The 15,091-nt window shown below is 33.6% G+C and overlaps 1 protein-coding gene across 1 annotated transcript in view; it reads right to left on the reverse strand.

The window, feature by feature from the left end:
- The window catches only part of RasGAP1 (Ras GTPase activating protein 1), a 122,584-nt gene that overhangs the window by 38,703 nt on the left and 68,790 nt on the right, over window positions 1-15,091 (reverse strand). Inside the window, exons 5-6 of the mRNA XM_072526154.1 lie at window positions 5,199-5,391; window positions 3,333-3,478 (exon numbers count right to left, since the gene is read on the reverse strand). Coding sequence (XP_072382255.1) covers window positions 3,333-3,478; window positions 5,199-5,391 — 339 coding nt within the window. The remainder of the gene's footprint in view (window positions 1-3,332; window positions 3,479-5,198; window positions 5,392-15,091) is intronic.

The following is a 15,091-nucleotide window of genomic DNA, read 5'->3' on the forward strand; positions in this document are numbered from 1 at the left end:
GTTAAACATCGGAAAATATCTTACCTGGGACCTATATTGAGGAGAAATCGATATAGAATACTACAACTAATTCTTAAAGGTAAAATATAAGGTGAGAGAGGTGTAGGAAAACAGGTTTCCTGGCTAAAAAAATATTCGTGAATGGACTCAGATACCAAATGCAGGACAATTATTCTATGTGGCAGAAGATCAAGAAACTTTCGTAATGGTGATCACCAACATCGGACAACTTTTTATGGCACATGAAGTAGAAGAATGAAACATTGGTCTGTCTGTCAGAATAGCAATTAACACTCAGCAATAACTAATACTTCGCAGAAATGTCATAAATGACCGCCGATCTTCCATTCGTTTTACCAATGGAGTCGGTAAGTCGAAACAAAAAGTAAAGGTACTTTTTATGATGATTTAATAGCAACATTTCTCATAACTACCTCATCAACGCAGTTGGAGATTCAAGCCTACAGTTAATGTGGAATAGAGAATTTTATAAGTCTACTGCTGTTTCTGAAAGTATTTTGTTTGTCTAATTTCGCGATATGTATATACAAAACAGTTAAACTTTCAATGTTACTTTTAATAACAATAAAAAAATCATTTATTATGGTAGTTATTTAAAACTTAACTATAGCGCTGTTGGCCTATCCAGAGGTACCAGACAACATTTTGGAAGAAATTGCTGTAGATGCCTTCGTCAATGGGTTAAGAGACATTGAACTACAGAAAGCTTTACGACTAGCAAGACCGAAAGTTTTAGATGAAGCGCTCGCTATTGCCTTAGAACATGAAACAGCTAGTCAACTTTCACGGAGCTATCGAGTACGAACCTCTGAAGAGAGCGACGAACAAAACGAAAAAAGTCTGGAGGAAATCGTACGGAAAGTAGTTCGTGACATGATGCCGAAGAGACGTGAACCCAGATGTTGGAATGGTAACGACGTAGGTCACATTCGTCGTAAATTGCAAGAAAATAATACAACAGTGAGAAAGCTAGAACAAATCAAACACAGGGCTGGAAAAAGTCATTCAAATGCTGATGCTCAGTCAAGACGGCCATACAGTGCAAATCGTAATCATTGTCTTGAATTAGAAGAACGACTTTGCCCCGTGAGACGAACCACCGTCATTAATGGGCAATGGCAGCCTCAACAGCTACAAGACGCTCAAGCAGATGATCCATGTATAAAAAGAGTATTGGATTGGATGCGTCGAAGTAAAAGACCTTCTTGGCAAGACATTAGTGCATGTAGTCCAGAAGTCAAGTGTTACTGGAGCCAATGGAATTGCCTAGTGCTGAAAGATGATCTTCTGTATAGAACCTTTGAGAACGATGATGGTACAGAAACTAAGCTTCAGTTGATTGTACCTAAAAGTAAAGTGTCAGAAGTTTTACGTCAGTTGCATGACGGTTCATTAGGTGGACACTTTGGTATTACGAAGACTCTGCAAAAGGTTCGAGAACGGTTCTATTGGGTGAACTGTAAAGATGATGTAAGAAGATGGTGCCGGAAATGTGAACTGTGTGCAACCAGTAATGGTCCAGTTGGTAAAAAGAGGGCACCCATGAAACAGTACAATGTTGGTAGTCCTATGGAAAGAGTAGCAATCGACAATGCAGGTCCACTTCCAGAGACGAATGATGGAAATAAATATATCCAGATAGCCAGTGACAGAATGAAAGATCAATATGATTCTCGATGCAAGAGTGAAAGCTATGAAGTAGGTGATCTTGTTTGGCTTTATAATCCACAACGTCGTCGAGGCTTGTCTCCCAAACTGCAAAGACAATGGGAAGGTCCATATGAAATTAAAAAGAAAATAAATTACGTAATATACCAAATTAAGAAGTTGCCGAAAGGTAAACCAAAAGTAGTTCACATAAATCGTCTTGCACCATATACTGGCTCAAATGAAACAGAAGAAGCACGAACCCTTCAACATGAGATCAAAGATGACCGGCGACCAAGCTTTAATGAATTTATGTCAAATTACGCAGAGAGAAAGAGTGCTAGATTCGGCGTGACCACAGAAGTTCAGCAGGATCTTTTTAGTGTTCCGCATAACGTCTCTATAGCCCACTGTGTTGCCCAAGATCTTGAGATGACTAAAGGAATCTCATCCGTATTTTATAAGAAATTCGGTCGTTTGGACGAGTTAAAAAACCAGCAACCTAAAGTTGGAAGAGTACTGAGATTAGAAGATGGTTCTCGATCTTTGCTGTATATGGTGACCAGGAGGTCGTATACAGACAGGGCAAGCTACGAGGATATATGGCGTGCTCTAACTAATTTGAAGAAAATTGTGTGCAATTACGACATTAAGAATTTGGCCTTACCCAAGATAGGCCATGCACTAGATAATCTGGACTGGAAGATTGTCAGAAGCATGCTTGAAGTGATCTTCCGAGAAACCGGCGTACGAATCACTGTGTGTTGCATTAACCCGATGAGATCGCATCCTTCAAAGTCAGTAGACTGTTATTTCTTTCTAAAGGGTTCATGCAGAGCTGGAGAGTCCTGTAGATTCCGCCATCCTGTGCCTACATATAGAGTTGCTGATCGGGACGATCAGATTTAAGAGGGGAGCAGTGTAACGAAATAGCCCATCTCCGAAACGTCATAATTCTTAGAAGGACGAATCTAGAAAACGTAAGAATCGGCATGTCAATAGCTCCCGTCTTTCGGACGGGTGATCTCGATCAGGCAATTAGAGGTGGGACAACGCCAGAATGTTCTCGAATAGTAACTTTAGTATATATACAAGTAGCGATGATTAGGAGTTTAGTTATTAAGATACTACCGAACTGTAAAGTTATAAATAAATATATGTATATAAATTCGAACCGCTCGTTTTATTTAATCACGCTACAGTATTTTGTTTGTCTAATTTCGCGATATGTATATACAAAACAGTTAAACTTTCAATGTTACTTTTAATAAAAATAAAAAAATCATTTATTATGGTAGTTATTTAAAACTTAACTATTATAACCTATTAATGTATTCAAGCTTTAAAAATAAAAAACTAGTTTATCTCTGTTTTTCATATTAAATTTGAAAGGAAAAGTATAATGTACGACACGTACAGTAGCATATCTGTTTCTCGCTAACTTGCACGAGCTTTGTGCAACAAACATTTCCGTCTTCTTCCAAAAAACTGTTAAAACTGGATAGTATATTGTAAAACGAATATTCCCATGATTTGTTGCACAAAGTACTATTATGTGTACAACCTAAGTTATTAAACTGGCGCAGACTTCATGAAGCACATTTTTTCTGTGTATATCCCTGTAATTTGATACTGCAAGAAGTAAAGCCTGTATGTGTACTTACGTAACATTAGAAATCTCAACATTAGCTAGCGCTTTAATCATCGGTACAATCTTATCGTAATGTAAAAATATTCGCACCAGAGGCTGAGCTATATCCATCTTATTAATAATCTCACCAAGGACGTATACTGGAGTAGCTGTAATAGGCTAAAAACAAAAAATATAAATTAGTTATATAAACGTTGGTAATACTGTCATTTAAACATAAGCCTCACATGCAATGATATTTGACAAAGGAAAAAATACATAAGAGAAACAGGATCCTTCTATTATTATTTTATCTTAACCCTTTACTAACCACCTCCTATTAGAGCAGCCATGTAATTTAATAAGGACTAAACATAAATAAGTGAAAAACCCTTTAGGTAGGTCCAAGTACCAAGTTCGCGCAATCTGAGCATTGAGATCACGAACCAACAAACGTGTGCTCGATGGCCAGACCCGGACAAAATTTATTTTGCCAAATCGACGGCTTAGTGACCGAACACACACAATCCGGACAGCGGGACACTAACTTATTGGAACACACATTTTGGGGACAAAAGTTTTAAGTCATGTTATAGTAAATTCAGTAACTCATAGGGAGAAAAGCTCTTCTAGCTACCCCTAAAATCAGGTGGCTTAATCATATAAAGTAAAACAGAGTAGGTCCCATTATCCAGGACATCCAAAGTAACTATCAATACAAAGCCTCACCATTCGTTATGTGCTGCGATGGGGAGGGATGCATGGCATAGCTTGAGGGTCGGATAGCTACAACTCCATCACGGAGTGTGACCGGTTTGATCTTCAGACATGTGGGTCCCACTGTTCCATTGAAACATACATGTCTCTCTGAGCTGGATGGTATGCTTGTATGTGTGTGAGAGAGAAACAGGATAAACCTGAGAGAAAGACAGATAGCAATAACATTCTTTTCATTTCATTCATTCATATTATTGTTGACAATACTTTACGTCGCAACAGTAATTGTGAAAGTTAAAGCAGATGGCACAGGTTTTGTGTTATTTGTATTATTAATGGAAACGAAAAAGGAAATAAAAGGTGGGTTGTTTTTCATAATAATTTTATTTATAAAATATGGAATCAATAATTAAAAAATAATAATTCACTTTGAATAAACAATAAAAAGTTAAGTATTTACTTTACTTTTAAGTTAGGTAAGTACTGATTTTATTTTTGCTAAATAATACTCTTAAGGTTTAGTATCCTCATAATAAAATGTTAAAACGCATTACCGAGCATTTCATTCGTATATGCCTTTAAGTCACTTAAATAAAAAAACATAAGTGGTTATTAAATTTCATTAGCGAGACCCATTTAACAAAAAATTGGACGCCACTGAACTCTTGCATAATATATCTATCAAAAGTTCCAACAAAGTCTTATTTTTTAATTTTTCTTAATAAAGTAGATCTAGAACCCTGTGATTTTTGACAGTTTTCAATAATTGCCCTGTATTTCGCTAATGAGCTATTGATGATTTGATTGGGCAATCGTTACTTAACAACAAAAGAAGCCATGACATCTTCACTACTTTTTTTTATCTCTTCTAGTATTCGGTTTACCCAGTAAAACATACCAATTTGGGACATATTAATGAATTAACCAAAAAGTAAGATCATGGAATTGTTGACGATCGATTAATCCAACTGAATTAATTTTCTGTAGTTTAAATGGGGAATAAAATAAGAAATGCTGCTTTATTTCATGCTGTCCTTAATCTGACCAGAAAGTAATTGGAAATATGTTTGTATTGCCAAATTTGGGGGCATCCTCTTATTTGGAGTCATTATTTTAATAATGTAAACTACTCATTTAGTGAAGATGACGATTTTTCAGATGTGATATAAGTAGTAATACTTACTTGTATATTTGTACTTTCTAAGAGAAGATTCTTCAGGTCTTCATATACCGAAGCTGGGAACACTCTGTCCTCCGTATACTGTATTTGAAGCCTCAAGGAACCTAAGGAATTATCACTGGAGAGTCGAGTTCCGGGGGGCGTCGAGTTGGTCAAAAACGGTCGATTTTTCGTCGATCGTGGTTGGAGGTAATACCTGCAAGAATAAATTAAATCATCAGGTTCTTTTTTATACATCTATTTTATAATTACAAGTGATAACTTTGAACAAAACAAAAGCAAGTAAACAAAATTCTACTACTACAAACAAGTAGTAAAAATCTTCGATGTAGTTTTCTATCAGATATAACTTGACTTTCGGATGCGATGTGACAAAAATATATATTTTTTGTAATTTATTATTTTTTAAGTTTATTAGTTAGTTCTGTTTTTTATTCCAACTTATATTTACGGGTGTAAGGGGCGACGATGATACTGGTGAATATATCGGCCCAAATGTCAATCTCACCTGCACGCCTGGTGGTCATTTTTGTCGTCCGGTAAATCCTGCTAGATAACAGACGAGGCTCTGGCGACCTAGTCACGACGGTATAAACGTTCCAACGAGAAATAGGGAGATGTCTTCCTCATATAGGTAGTGTTGAAAGTAACGAGGTACTACAAAACTTCTCAGACTTTCCCCGAGATAATTATCTAAATATATCGGACAAAAATGAAGCAACGACCCAACTTCCAGTCCGACTAAATGCTCCGAGAGTTCTAAAGAATCTCAGAGGAATATGAAAGAAGCAGATAGCATGGCTCAAGAACGCTCGAGATTGGACAGGAATACGCAATACTGAACAACTATTCCGATTAGCTGAATACCGTGAACAACTCGCCAATGTAATTACCAACGTTAGGGGAACCTAATATGGTACTGGAAGAAGAAGAAGCATGGTAATCGGTCGCCAACACCATAAGTACCTAGGAAAGGTGTCTTTAGAGCCTAACTAGGTAACAAAATCTCTCCTAAACGGATTTGTTTTCTTTAGAAGTCTAGATATGTTCTACTCAATATAGATGTAATATATACATAAAATGCCTTACAGGTCGCAGTGTGAAAAGATCTATGAGGCCAATCGACTCCTTTGAAATCTAAAATCTACGTAATAGGCAAAGGTGTAATATAGAGAACGATCGAAAGTATAGAAGGGCCAAGAAAAAGATGTAGTATGGTACAGGTGCAGGCCTGTGAAGAAATTAGGAAAAGAAGAAGATAAGAAGAAATGGAATTATCAAAATATGAGATACTACAGGATAAAATTTCCTAGCAGAGCAATCTGTGAGAATGTTTGGGACAGTCAGTAGAATTGATCCGTACAACCGTATCTAAAGTTACAATTGCCAAGTTAATCGACAACCTCTAAATGAGAAGCTAAATGCTAAAAGAAGAAGGATCATCGTAACTTTGTAAAATTATTAATTTAATCCAAGTGTAAAGACTACGGCTAACTAAAAAGTACCAACATACTTTATTTATTGTTATACGACTCCTACTATTTCATTAAGACATTTATTGTTTTGTTTTATCGCTTTTTTTGGCCGTGTTCGTTATTAAGTTTAAAAAGCAGTTGAATTTATAAAAAACTACATTACAATTAGTATATAATATAAAGAATCTAATGTACAGAGTTTTCTCATACTCTAGAATAAACAAATATGTGACGTATGAGTTTACAATTTCTTGTACTATAACAAATCGTAGTCTATTTCAACCTCGGTAAGATCAAGATACACGACAACAAACGACATAATATGAAACAAAAGACAATGGGGCACGTTTCTCTACGCGTCCGTCGTCATTGTCGATGCGATTTTCTTTCTTCATTCTTTTGTTTCTAAGACGATTGAAGTCCTCGATGAGAACCGAAACAACAACGGAGAAATTTTTTTTAATCGTGTGATTTTCCGAATTGCCCAACAGACAAAAAATGAAACATTAAACATGAGAACTGAAATTTTTCTAATCGTTGTTGCGATATAATTCATTTTCAAGATTTCTGAATTTCAATTTTCCCATGAAATCTAGGTGAAAAATAATTATAGGTATTAGACGCGTTGATCTATAGAAATTTGTGCGTAGAGAGATCGTGACCCGATATCGAAGCAAATCGAGAGTTTTATATTCGTGAGATTGTTTGTGGTTAACGGAATTCAAAGAAAATAATACCCAAAAAATAACGAGGTATTTACATAATAAAACTAATATACACTGCTCCCTCAAAATTCGGAACATTTTTTTGGGGAGCTGTAAACTGTTTGCGAAAGATATCAATACATTTTGACATCCAAGTTTCGAATGTAAATTAACAAAGCATCACAAATAAAACATTTTAATAATTTTCGAAAAAGAAATTTGCAGCGAAAGTAAAGAAAGAAGTACTTTTGTGGAGTTTATTTTATAATATTTTTACTGTTCTGTACTGAATTAATCAAGCCAAGAGGTATTCTAATTTCTAAAGATTTAAAGCAGAAAGTTGTAAATGCATTCCTGGAAGATAAAATACACGCTGAAACTTCAATACATTTTGATTTATCCAGTAACAATGTATCTTAAATAACTTTATCCTAAAATGAAAGGGGACATTTCGAAAAATCAACAAAATCGTGAAGGCCAAGAGAAACAATGATTAAAAGAATTTTACAAGATAATCTTGAAAATCTGCACCTCATATTACTGCCAAAAACCCAGAAATTATCAATTATTAACATGTGAAAAGACAACTCTTACAATTAAAAAATATTTTTTATTGTAATAGAAAAGAGGCTGCTACCGGTTTTGGGACCTACCATTTACACTCAATCTTCAGGCCAAATGAATGGATAAATAATTAAAGAATACGGTAGTATGAGGTTAGTGTCATTGATCCAGGCTATACTGATGGAATAATACGTAATAATATTGTATGGCATTTTTGACGAGGAGGTCCTTTCGGATTGTTCCGGCGTCAATTGCATCTTTCACTCTGTTTCAGGAAACTAGTGTCGATGCACACTAGCCCAGAGGAACCGACGGCTTTACGTGCCCTCCGAAGATGGAAACTGCGATAGATTAAATATTACAATTATTAACTTATTAACTTATTTTTAATAAATCAACGCAAATTCTCGCATTCGCTGACGATATAGTTATAGTGGGCAGAAGTATGAGAGACATGGTGCATTGTTTTACAAGGTTTGCGGACGCGGCAAGTGAATTAGGACTTGTGGTAAACGAGGAAAAAAACCAAATAATACATTATGTTGGTTTCTAAAAACCCCCGAAATATCCAACAGAGAATTCCAATTAACAACCATACCTTTGAGCAAGTAAAAGAATTCATTTATCTTGGATAGCTCGTAAACACAACAAACATGACAAGCGACGAAATAAAAAGACGCATTGCAATAGCAAACAGAACTGTTCACGATCTCCAGAAACATTATTTAAAATATAAAGCTCAATATATACAAGACCTATAAAAACAAGACCGGCTTTGATATATGGGGCTGAAACGTGGACCTTATTTCAAAATGATGAAAGACTGCTTGGTATTTTTGAGAGAAAAATTCTTAAGAAGGTTTTTAGGGCCGTAAATGAAAATCATGACAATTTCAATTTGCATAAAAAATTTCAGAGAATTAGAGGTAGTAGAAAACAAAATAACTCAAACATCCTGCTAGACGGAGATGGAGACCTTATTGTGGAAGCAGAACAAAAATTACGCCAATGGAATAAATATATAGCGGAATTATATCAAGACCAGAGGCAAGGAAATTCTAAAAGATTTTAGTTACATTATGTGTATCCGAGCATCATGTATCCGATATATAAATAATAAAATAGTAGTTCACGAAAAGGATGTCAAAAAGCGAAAAAAAAATTCTTCGACAGATTTTTATTTCCAGAAATCTACTTGAACTAACGGAGATAGTGGCAGCAATGGTCACCAAAATAACAAACGAGGAACTTGTTCAAGTACTTAAAAAATAAAGGAAGGTAAAACAGTTGGACCAGACTTTATTTTTTACCAGAGTTTATTTAAGTAATAGAATTATGGACAAATACCGGACGAATGGTGAAGCAGTATATGTTTACAAAAACAAGGGAGATATACAACAATACATAAACTACAGAGCCATAAAGCTTATTTGGTCACACCATGAAAATATGGGAGAGAATAATTGATGATAGAAAATTTAATGATAATCAGTTTTATTTCAGACAGATCAACAACAGATGCATTTTTAAAGTTAGCTAATGGAAAAATACTGGAATAAACAAACAAAAGCTCATATGGCATTCATTCATCTTGAAAAAACATATGACCCAAAGCATACGAAAGATATCTGCACATTTATAGAAGCACAAAGAATTGAATTGACAGTTCTGATAAACTTAAACCATACCACCCAGAAGGAGTAGATAACATACTTCAAACAACCTGAACCAAACAATGAAAACTAACAGAACTCCTGAAACATCGGAAATAACATCAAACGAAATAACGCAAAAAAACAGAAAGCGAAGTGGAAGAAGCTCTAACTAAACTGAAACATGGAAAGGTTTCGGGGAAAGATGGAAACTGAAACTTGTTTGCTATTCCCTTTACTCTGTCGAATGCCTTTTTTGTGACCACACCACAAAAAAAGGCATTCGACAGAGTGCCACTATCATAGGCTATACATAAATAGACAAGTACCATAGGATATTGTAAAACTGATAGAAAATATATTTGAAAAAACAATCGTAGGAAACAAACTGAAATAAACGTAAACGCTGAAACAACAGAACCGATCGAAATAACAATCGTAATCAGATGGCTAGACACATAAGTAACACAATATTCAATCTCGTGTTGAATGAGATAATAAAACAAGTAAAAATAGGAATAGGATATCAAATAGTAAATACAATAAAAATAATACTTATGTTATTCAAAATAGAAAGTCCTGATCTTATGCAGAAGACGCAGTCCTGATATTATGCAGAAGAGGTAATTCTGATAACGGAGAATCAAGACGACTTACAGAGAATGCTACATTATTTTAACATAAAGACTAAGGAGTTCAAAATAAAAATATCGCAACAAAAACAAAGTTTTTTTTCCTTAAAATAAAAAATAAAAAAATTAATTTTTTTTCAATGTCTTTTCCAAGAGCAGTATTTAATGTTGGTGGTATGTTATATAGTTAAGACACTTTTACACATGTCACACAGAGATTTATCAGCACGTTTTAGTCAGTAGTCATGTGTTAACTGAGTAAGACCAATCCGGGAGCGAGTTAAGGTTGCAAAAAATTTAGTAATATCAAACGAACCAGTAAGGTACAAACAAGAGATTGAAAACAAAAAGGGAACAACTGGCAAAAGTAGACTCGCAGGATGCTTTAATAGAATATGAAAAACAAACATCTAAACTAAGAAATGAAAATGCTCATTTACAAATCTGTAGTTAGGCCTAACATGGCATACCCTGCTTAAACGAGACCAGAAACCAGCACAAGATACGTGTAAAGGAGTGAAATGAGAATCCTAAGACAAATATCACGAAAGACACTGAGATTAGTTCAAGAAGTAACGACATAACAAACAAGTGAAAGATAGAGACAACATAAATGAATGGGTGCAATTTCGAAGGGAAGAATAATAATAAGTCACCTATCGAAAAAAGAAGCATAAGTCGACCTAGAAAGAGATGGAATGACAATATTTCAATAGAGCAAGAGGCCATGTTGAAGAAAAACGGGCAATTTGACTAGATAAAAGTCGAAGATGAAGAATAATAATAAGAGTAATATATCTTAATACAATATACCAAATCCTTTTTAAAAACTAGTTAAGATAAACAATTATAGTAGCAGCATAGGTTATTCTATCTGTTTAGTGTCAAGGCTTAATAGTTCATAAAAATAAGAGCGTGGCGTCGCGTCGCGACTGTGACATGAATTACCAACGGATAGCGGTGAATATTTCGTGTGTGACGTCAGTGCATATTTAAAATAAATGAAGTTTATCTCTCTGATTGTTTTTTGATAAATTATTATACAATTAAAAAAATTATTTAATATAAATATATACATTGATTAACATCATAATTGTCATTTCCGCTAAATAACTTTCAGTATGTACGTTTTTATTGTATACTAAATTTCCTAGAATTGTCCCCGGCTATAATGGACACCATTTACTCCACAATTGATAATAAAATTATTAATTAATGAATTATTAATGAGCAGTTACGAGTTAAAACAATTGCCCCACCTCTTTTCCCCTTCTACCACTGACGAACCGAACGTAGGTAGGCAAAAGTGTGAATGTGAATACAAATTAGCGGTTAATTGTTCTTTTCGATTCAATTTTTTTACATGGACGCATCCCGACTTAAAACAGTGCCGTAGATATACCTTTTTTAGAGGAAAAACATTAAAAGCTGAGAGGAAGTAGACGGACATAATAACAACGGACATGTTCAAAAATGGGAAAACAGTTGTGATAGGAGCATATGTCCCTAGTGAAGACGCCAATGCGCACTCAAAAGATGAGTTCTAAGATAAACTAAGAAACGTTCTCGTAAACATTAATCAAAACAGAGAAATGTGTATACTAGGAGAGTTTAACAACAAAGTCAGAAGAAAAGAAAGCAACCCCATAGCAAAGCTTATATTTCAAGATTATGAATGGTTTTTTGAGCATAAATAAATTCATAAATTTACAAGGATACAACCAAATAAGAAACTGCAATCAATTATTGACTATCTAATCCAGACACACAATACAAAACTAAAAACAATGACGAAATGCCTATCACGTAGGTCTCAATGTAGTTGTGACCATTACATGGTGGTAGCTTTACCATTGACTATTAAAAGCATACCTACTACACAAAATGATAAGACCGCTTGAGAGATAAATCTACATAATTCCTCTGCAAGATAAGATTATCTGCAAAGTTGGGAACTGTAGATGAAAAATAAAGAGCACAAGAGAAGTACCAGATAGTTAAAGAATAGGATTTGGTATCTACCCTAATAGGAAAACCCTATATAATAGTTAACAGAGAAACCAAAAGAGTGGTATCAAAAAAGAAAAAAGTTTGGAAACTCTGGAACGAGCATGTAAGATGTAGAGAGCTATCTTGGAGGCAACATGATGTTGCTATCGAGAACCCGTAGGGACACCCTTTCTTGGGTTGGCAACCCCTGGGAGTCTTGCGTTGCCATGATGTAAATCTCTTTATAACTAAAACATCATTTAAATTTATCAACAGATAAATGTATTAATTAAAAAGTTAACAACATTTAAAGGGTTTTACCTATATATTTAGTGGCTTCACTCATCTGTGAAGTCCTTTCCAACGTTCTGGAAAGTACATTTTTAGAATATATATATATATATATATATATATATATATATATATATATATATATATATATATTGAGATGATTGGTGTTTAAAGAAAATAAAATAATATTAGATATAAAAAGTATTTGGTTATTTTAAGAAGTTATATACTAGAGAATTTAATAAAAATTATTTATGTGAGGGCATTTTTAAGAAATTAGCATGTAATAAGTGTAAAAAAAAGTTTTATTTTAGTAATTATAATGTTGTAGATATAGTTAAGTGAGCCATGTGACTAGGCAACCAAAAATACTCTTTAAAGTGACGTTTAAATAATAATTACGAATATAAAGTGGGGTTATAATAATATGTTGTTTAAAATGTGTAGTTTATTAAATTAGAGTGTTAGTTACTGATTTAAGTGTATATTCTGATCTGAAAAGCCTAAACGTCAACAAAATTATCAATAGAAAATTAAAGAATTCTCCAGAATACAGAATTTGACCTTTGTTTACGGGAGAACATTCTCGAATAATGGTTATGTCTGTGGATCGATACTTTTCCCAGAACATCCATATAGAGGAAATAGAACAAAATCGAATAGGATTTCTTACCAGATGGTTCTGGAAGATTGAAAAGGTATAAATACTCGGTGATTTGGATTCAAGAAGGCCAGTTTCGTATGAAAGTTAGTTAGAGAAGCCATTCAGTTAGTAAGAAGAAGTCAGATCAGTTACAGTTTAGTCAGAATTATGAAGAAAGTATAAAGTATGTAATAATCGGTGAATTAGTATTAAAATTTGATAATATTGGAAAGTATATTAGAAGAATATTGGTTGGATATTGGAAGAAATTAAAAATTATATTATGATTGGAGATTAGTATAAATCAACTTATGATAATTATATGGTGATTGGATATTGGTATATTGAAAAGAAGAATAAATATAAATATATAATATATTTGGTGATTGGATATTGGTATATTGAAAAGAAGAATAAATATAAATGCTGTTTGCTGGTTTGCTTGGTGGTTTATAAATGTTGGTGAAGAAAAATATTTTAAATTGGTGGAAGCTGATAATTGGAAACAGCAATTTCACGAAAACAAGGATAACCGAAGCTGAGAACGAAGATATTGAGTGGTGATTAAAATCTATATAGTGGAAAACAGTTCATTTGGGCATTCAGTGAAAGAAAGGTACAAAATTTTGTTAATATAATTTAGTTAGTGTCATAACAATTTCAATTTTGAAGATAGTTTGTTTAAATTTTACATTGTCTATAGAATTTAATTAGTTTAATAAGAATTTTAATTTAAAGATAGTTTATTTTAAATTTTACATTGGTTATGTTAGATATATATGTGTGTTTCATAATAGATATAATAAAGATAATTTAAAAAGTGCTTACAAACTAATTCTTTGAGAACCGCGATAAAAACCCTATATTATTAAAAACACTCATTGCTCATCATTCACAAACAATACATCATAACAATATATATATATATATATATATATATATGGTATACAGCCAACTAAAGGAGTTTCATTTCACTTGTGGATACGAATAATGGGCGTCATTTTAGGTCTTCGGAAATGTCCATAAATTTAAAACGGAGAATAAGCCTTCTTTGAGTCATGTTCTTGGCGGTCTTTACATACAATCCCTAAACAATGACACATGACACTCACACGTAATTCCGCAAGGAAGTTCCAAATAACTTTTGAAAAACAGACGTCGACCGAAATTGTGAAACTTTAAAAATTGGAGTATATAACCATCATCAAGTACCTGAATTTGAAGGGGTTAAGGATTGCAAGCTTCAAAAGAAATCAATTTTCCATTAAACAAGAAGACCGATCGAGAAGGGTAGTTTCTGTCTCCACCCTCGTATACTTCGATGCAGTTCAATGATGGTAACAGACCGCCGAATTGAACTAAACCGAATATTTGCCTTCGATTTAAAACCATTTAAATATCCATGAAACAGCATTAATACTGCCATTTAACCCTCACAATAGTAGTTGAAGATTAAGGATGTTAATAAATTTAATTATTGATACTGTTCAGAGTTGTTGCTCAATTTTTGCCTGCGCCACTGATATCATGTTTCGGGTGTGTTAGCATGGATGTCTTTTCATTGTTGCATTCCAAACAAAAACCATTTAATCGTGACCTTATTTGTAATTTTTCGCCATAAAACCAAACGTGAATTAGTATACTTAATGGAGCTACCGATATTAATTGCTTGTCAACAAAAGACCACTAAAAATATATTATAATTCTCGTATAAAGAGGTACCTCATAAATATTGAATTAATATTTTTATAAACATCGCTGCTTTTCTTCGATTGTAACACAACGCAAGGCATTAGATGTTTTACATTTTTTACCAAATATCGACAGAAACGAGTACATCTTACATATCAAATACAGATATAAAGAAAAAACGAAATGGTCTGAGATTGCAGATAATTTTAGAACATACTGTAGAATGGTGAAATTGGTGTGGTAATATTGGTATG

The sequence above is a fragment of the Diabrotica undecimpunctata genome, chromosome 3, assembly GCF_040954645.1.
Source record: "Diabrotica undecimpunctata isolate CICGRU chromosome 3, icDiaUnde3, whole genome shotgun sequence".
Classification (NCBI taxonomy): domain Eukaryota; kingdom Metazoa; phylum Arthropoda; class Insecta; order Coleoptera; family Chrysomelidae; genus Diabrotica; species Diabrotica undecimpunctata.